The 7,394-nt window shown below is 42.4% G+C and overlaps 1 protein-coding gene across 1 annotated transcript in view; it reads right to left on the bottom strand.

Annotated features, from left to right (window-relative positions):
* Positions 1–867: 867 nt before the first annotated feature.
* SEMA3E (semaphorin 3E) overlaps positions 868–7,394 on the bottom strand; it is a 219,728-nt gene continuing 213,201 nt past the window's right edge. Inside the window, exons 16-17 of the mRNA XM_034765547.1 lie at positions 6,785–6,924; positions 868–4,932 (exon numbers count right to left, since the gene is read on the bottom strand). Of these exons, the coding sequence (XP_034621438.1) occupies positions 4,480–4,932; positions 6,785–6,924 (593 nt within the window). The 3' untranslated portion in view covers positions 868–4,479. The remainder of the gene's footprint in view (positions 4,933–6,784; positions 6,925–7,394) is intronic.

Here is a 7,394-nt window from a genome sequence, read left to right as displayed (position 1 = left end):
CGCACATTTGTGCGTATGTGCGTGTGTTGTTTCTTTCACAATTTTGAGCTACATACAAGACACGTTTCTTTGCTACAGAAAAGTTAGGCAGAGTCTTAAGACCTATGTTGAGGTATACAAGACAAAAGTCCCATAACAAAAAGTTTTAGAGCAATAATAATTATTATTTGTATTGGAGTGGTGCCTAGAAGCCCTAAGATCAGGGCCACATCATGCTAGGAGCTGTACATAAACGTAGTGGGAGACAGCTCCTGTCCCAAAGAGATTATTCTCTAAGTGCCTCTTGCAACAAATTGCAGGACCAGGGGCTCAGATGACAAGACAGTAAACCAGCAGGAGGGGAAACAGAGACACAGAGCTGTGAAGTGACCTGTCAAGGTAACACAGTAGGTCAGCATCAGAGCCCAGGCCTAATGAGTCCTCAGGGCTTGAACATACTAGCGCTTACTTCGGTATAATTTAATTTGGTCGGGGGGGGGGCATAAATTACACCGACCTAAGCGCCGGTGTGGACAGCGCTATGTCAGCAGGAGACGCTCTCCCGCCAACATAGCTACCGCCACTCGGGAAAGTGGAGTAATTATGCCAATGGGAGAGCACCGAGAGACACTACAGCGGCCCAGCTGTAGCAATTGTAGTGTAGATTAGCCCTCTAGTTCCTTGTCCAATAACTCATGTTACCTCTCAGTGAACTGCTACAGATTATAATTGGCCAGTCTTTTGTCACGAAATTCTGTCCTCAGAAATGTGCAATCCACACTAGAAATTGATGGGAGATAATATATCAATTGGATGATCAGTGAAAATAAATACTGCTCCACAAGCTCCGAAATAAATAACAGGAAGCCATACAGATTATATCACCCAAATACTGTACTGTACTTCATTATATAATTAGGCCACTTCATGCACATACAAAATACATCAAATCCATAATGAAAAGAAACACACACCACCACTCAGTATATACACAAAGAAGCATTTTAAATAACGTTGCCTACTATAAAAGCACCTCTGTGCAGAAAAATGCATATCTGACTCAAATGCATTATTGTCACACTTGCTCTTCTTCCGCAGTCGTCATAATTTTAAAGGAGATCTTGGTTTTAGGAATTGTTACGGTCACTATTAATGATGGAGGTTTAAAGATCCTCAAACTGGCCCCGCACAAGCTAAGAATTTAAGATGATTCTCCAAATTTAACTAACATTGGGAAAGGAAACTATCAAAAATATATTGTGTTGAAACAGAAATTCTGGTTTGTGGATCACCTGATTTCCACCTATAATCTCAGAGAATTCCATATACACATAATTGAGTTAGTTCCCTCAAGCTGACAGAGGATTTGTTACTTCTGTCACTACGTGGTACTGCTTCTGACATGAGCCTTTAGCACTGAGCTACTTGACAACAAATTAATAAAATGCCAACATCACCCTTAAAGAGCTGTGGATTCTATGACACCCCAGTAGTGGAGCATCACATTCTATGATGATTCAGTTCAGAACAAGATTTGGGGAGATGTGGCGTCGCTCGACTAGCTGTGTTTAGTTCTTCTGAGAGCTAGAGAGCTTGGGAGAACTCCAAAGGCTGTCCATGTCCAGTGGCCTGAATAAAGAATCCCCATTATATTCCTATAACACAAATTTATCTCTGCCGTGACAGACACCAGGCATCTTCCCCAACCCCCAATCAATGAATTGCTTTAGAGATTATTTTTCACTTGGAAAACCTGAATGCCTTTATGTCCAGTAATGCCTGGAGGAGGAGAGAATTTATATTTCCTTTAACCTAGGGGATCTCTCCTATTAGTATTCTTCATTTCTTTACCCACTACTCTTAAATGTCGAGCAACCTATAGGGTGTCAGACAGCAAGTGTGAAAAATCGGGACAGGGAGTTGGGGGTAATAGGAGCCTATATAAGAAAAAGCCCCAAATATCGGGACTGTCCCTATAAAATTGGGACATCTGGTCACCCTAGCAACCTACTACCTACCTGCTGCCGGAGAACTTCTGTGGGGTTGTAATAGTGTACCACTAGGGGGAGTCAGATGGTATGTGTATGCCAGTCAGATTTTGCTTAGCTAATTAAGAAGAGGTAAGTAATAGGTAGGGATGCGTATGGGTATATATGTTTTCCTCCCCTACTTCGTAGACTTCAGTGCTACAATTTTGTGTGAAACTGTAGTAATATATATGATACTAACTGGAGTAAAGCCCCTCCAGCCCCAAACTGGCATTGCAGAATGAATTCATCTGATGCTTTCTGCACTGGGTGTTCACACCATACACAGCATCAGCAACAGGGTGCGGCTACAAGATGTTCCCTCTCCCAAAGCGGCTGTAGATGCGCTTTCCATAATGTTCTCTGCTTCTCCTGGTTAAGGGAGCAGAGAGCTCTGATCTCCTCATGCCTTGCCACTGGATCACTGAGCCAGCCCCTCTAGCTACGTGCCATGCAAACTCTTAGATAAATTGCAGGCTACTTAAAATAACTAGAAGCTAGAGAGGTTTATCGATCTGTGTGACTGATATAATATGAAATCCTGCTTCTCCTTTTGCTTCTGTTTACTGGCAAGTTGCACACAGCATCCCTCTGAGCACCCAGCAAATGATGCTTTTGAAGAGATAAGATCCTAGTTAAGCTCACTCCGATGCTAGCTTTAGACTCTGATCCCAGCAACTGCCTTCTCTCAGACACAGTGTTTTGTTCGTTCCACATACAGAGTATCTTAGAGACACTGGAGTGCACAGCATGACCTCTACTCTAGTGTTAGGTTAATAACAGGATTGCTAGGTTAATAACAAATCTGTTTGCCCCAGAACATTAATCCCAGACACCGTTTCTTGATTAGAAGTTGAAGGTGGAATGAGAGTTGTATATGAACCTGTTAACTGGAATATCCCTGAAATATATGTTTGGTTACCTCAAAATTGTGAGACAGACCAATTTTATAGACTTGGGGCTATTCATTATGGTTGGGGTCATGTTCTGACTGAAGCAGTTGATTTATCTAGTGGTGCAACACAATTGGGATGTAATCATTCACACACTAAAACCCATCTCAAGAGATGGGAAAGGATCCTGCAGAACTCACACTCAGCTAGAGTTTTCCAGCTGTGCTAATTGTGATTCATATTTTTATATCACAACTGTAGCTTATATTTTCAATTTTTTTTAGTTCTAATTCATATGTTCACATCCAATTTCTCATGTGACTCTTCATGCTAACATGTGTTACGCTTTTAAGAAAAATATGAAAATTAAACATAAAATTAAAGCTTTGTATTTTTTTTAGTGATACTCTGAAAATTCTAGGTGGTAAGTGATTTCTTATTCTTTTGATCCCACATCCGTAGTATTCACAATTTCAGCAAAATAGCTGTGCTAAGAAGAAATTCTATATCAGGTAAATCAGACCATGCAACTATACAAATACAAGTTGTTTTCACTACCTGTCTCTTTCACCAGTATTTGCTACACCAAAAGCATAGTACATTGAATGCCTTAATATGTTGCTTATTTCTTTAAGCTCTATTCCCCAGTACAAGTGATTTCTAACCCTGTGTTTGAAATATTTGAGATTTCAGCACATGCAGCAGAAAGGCTGTAAAACTAACAGCTAGGCTGCAAATCAGGAGAACGTGGATAACACTCAAGTATATAAATTTCTGGAGAAAATGTACCACCAAGATAAGGAAATGCTCTCTTTTTCCACAAGAGGGCATTCTTATAAATCTTATATCTACTGAGCCAACTGTCCATTGCCATAACCATGATTTACACTCTGACTAAACTATTACTCCAATGTCTTACAGCAAGTTACACTGAAGAACTTCATTCTGCTTTTGTTCTCTGCATGCATTTGACTTACATCAAGTTACAAGGCAGTACTATTTAGTTGTGATAGTAGTACACTGTGCTTCATAAATTACTGGTAAAGACAAGCAATGATGGGAAGTAAATAAGATTCCCCTTCAACATCTTTAGAAATAAGAGTATACCACACTAACAAAACTTGTGGCTCTTACGAATACAGACAAACAGGCCACAAGTGAAAGCTAAGATCTTGCAATGTGCTGCTTTTAGAAGCAATAGGGGGACATTTGTGAAACCAATGGAAATTATACATCACATTTTTCTTCTGCTTGTCAATGCTTAGCTATCTGAGTTTACTTTAATATTCCCTTAATATGCAAGAATATACAGCAGAAGCATGGTCCACATGGGAAATTGACTAAAGCACTCAAAGTACAATGATTGTCAATGTTCTCCTTAAATGGAAAACACTGGATGCAATGACCTATTTAGAAACAGCTAGTATAAGCTATAATTTAACAGAACACTTTTCTGTTTTCAGTCCCATTATTTAATATATATATAAACCTGTTTCAGTTACCAAACCCAAAACTGATTTCTCCCTATTCCTTAGGTCCAAATAAAAATTCTCCCAGAAAGAATGGATGGATTTTGTCCATCAAGAGTCAACTACGTTCCTGGGGAGGCGGTAATGCTCTGGCCTGACGCGTGCCTTCTTCTCCTGTGGGTTGGCGTACTTCCACTTGGATGGGGACATTTTCAGCTTTTTCCTCCTCTTGTCCGTGCACCACACCTTTTCGCAATACTCCTCGACCCTCTGGAAGTTGCTGTACCCTATTAGCTGCAGAAATTCCTTGTACCACGGCTTCGATCCCTGAGGAATGCTGCTTTGCGCTGGGCATGGCATTTTGTGAGGTATGTCCTCCTCATAGTCTTTGTTGAACATTTCATCCACGCGCCCTTCCTCCACCACCTCCAGGGTGATTTTTCTGACTATATGAACAATGCTGTGTTCCACAGTCTGACAAAAATAGGTCCCTGCATCCAGCCTGTGCAGCCTTAAGAATAAGAGGCCAAGGTCCATTTTGACGATTCTGTCATCTGTCTTCACCTGAGAAATGAGCCAATGATACACTGTATTATCAATGCAGTCACAGTGAGTACAAGATTGTAGTACTACATTAGAAACATTGGTGCAATCATTTTTAAATGTACCGTAGGGACTTGGCTACAAATTCAGCAGTCAGTATTTAGACACAAATCTAAGATCCTGTAACATGCCTTTTTCAAGCACATACAGCGTTACATTTATGGCAGGAGGGAGGAGATTATGTGGTGAGAGTGCTAGCATAGGACATTGGAAACCTGGGTTCAATTTACTGGCCTGCTATAGGCATCCTGTGTGAGAATTGGCAAGTCACTTAGTCTCTCTGTGCCTTGATTCCCTATGGGGAAAATGGCACTTCCCTACACTATAGAGGTATTGTGAGGATAAATACATTGAAAATTGTCACAGGGGCCATATAAGTAACTAAGATAGATAGCACTGATCACATCCGGTAAGGCCGATATCTGATGGTGGAATGCATTTTTAAACTAGTATACAAAAGAATAAGAAGAACTAATAGTTGGAAGTTGAAGCTAGACAATTCAAATTGGAAATAAGGTGCAAATTGTTAAGTGATAGACATTCATCATTGGAATCATTTGCAAAACTTTGAAGTTTTAAAAGAAGATTGGATGCATTCATGGGTGGCGCATGTAAGAAGCTAGGGGAAGCTAAGCCTCTCCAAAAAACAGGGCCACCCAGAGGATTCAGGGGGCCTGGGGCAAAGCAATTTCGGGGGCCCCTTCCATAAAAAAAAGTTGTAATACTATAGTAACATGTATTTGGAACTGTAAAAAATAACTAGTGAAATATACTCAAAAATTAATTTGTAAATACACTAAATACATTATTTAAAAACATTAAATGCTTTAATGGTATGTATACATTTGCAATTACATAATGGGCTGTTGCTGGGTGATGGTGATGGTTGGTGCCAATGGGCTGTCGCTGCCTGGGGGTGGTGCTGCTGTTGCTCGGGGCTGGGCTCTAGGTTGGGGGGGTGCCCGGCTCACAGGGGCTGGGCTCGGAGCTGGGGGTCAGGGCTGTGGGGGGATGGGGTCAGGGGGTTTCCATGCTGGAGGGCAAATGCTGTGGATGTGGCGTGGGTCACCTCCCTTTGGAAGCACGCTGGCCCACCACCTTTGGAGTGCTGGAAGTGAAACTCCCCAGAATTGAGGGGGGGTCACTGTTACCCCGACTATTCTCTGCCCCAGGGCCCACTCAGCTTCTTCCCCGAAGCCTACCCCACCCCCTGCATGCTCCTCTCTGCCACAGAGAGGAGCGAGTGGCCAGTGGGCGGGGGAGGGCCTTGGGGGGAGAGGAGCAAGCAGTGGGTGGGTGGGGGCAGACCTTGAGGGAAAAGGCGGAGAGGAGTGAGCAAGCGGGTGGGTAGGTTGGCTTCGGGGGAAGAAGCAAAGAGGAGAGGTGGGGGGGGCCTTAGGGAGGAGGTGAAGAGGAGTGGGGCGGGCTCAAGGGAAGAGATGGGGCCTTGGGGGGCGGGGACACGGTCCAGGGGCTGGTGGTCCCCCCACTTCTAGGGAGCTTCTGGCATGTGCGTGTAAGCCTCCCCAAATGAAAGACTCAAGAGCCGCCAATGGATGCTCCTCTAAAACGTATGCTCTCATTTGACCATCAATTACTGGGATTGATGCAGGAATCACTGAGTAAAATGGCGTGGCCTGTTTATGCAGGAAGTCAGACTAGATAATCATAATGTTCCCAATTGTCCTTAAAAATCTATGAATCTATGTAAATTACACCAACTGGTACCAGCTGTTTCACTGAAGGCTCATTTACCTAATATGACAGACCCTTTTTATAAATATGGTATAACTAGAATTACATGGGAAATTACCTCCTCCTTCCTGGCTTCGTGGGCTCGCTGCACAAACCAGATCACTTTTGCTTGTAAAGTTCTAGGGGTACATTCCAGAAGAGTGCTGTTGTACTCTATTCCATATACTATCCGTTCTTCGGTCTTCTCCAGGGCTTCTCCTGTGAAGGAAAGTAAGATTCTTATTTATTTGCCAGTTGTGTAACTAAAATAAATGTACTTGTGGCACCTTAGAGACTAACAAATTTATTAGAGCATGAGCTTTCGTGGACTGCAGCCCACTTCTTCGGATGCATCCGAAGAAGTGGGCTGTAGTCCACGAAAGCTTATGCTCTAATAAATTTGTTAGTCTCTAAGGTGCCACAAGTACATTTATTTTAGTTACACAACTGGCAAATAAATAAGAATCTTACTTTCCTTCACAGGAGAAGCCCTGGAGAAGACCGAAGAACGGATAGTATATGGAATAGAGTACAACAGCACTCTTCTGGAATGTACCCCTAGAACTTTACAAGCAAAAGTGATCTGGTTTGTGCAGCGAGCCCACGAAGCCAGGAAGGAGGAGGTAATTTCCCATGTAATTCTAGTTATACCATATTTATAAAAAGGGTCTGTCATATTAGGTAAATGA

Source organism: Trachemys scripta, chromosome 1 (assembly GCF_013100865.1).
Source record: "Trachemys scripta elegans isolate TJP31775 chromosome 1, CAS_Tse_1.0, whole genome shotgun sequence".
Taxonomy (NCBI): Eukaryota; Metazoa; Chordata; order Testudines; family Emydidae; genus Trachemys; species Trachemys scripta.
This window is presented reverse-complemented; position numbering and strand designations above follow the sequence as displayed.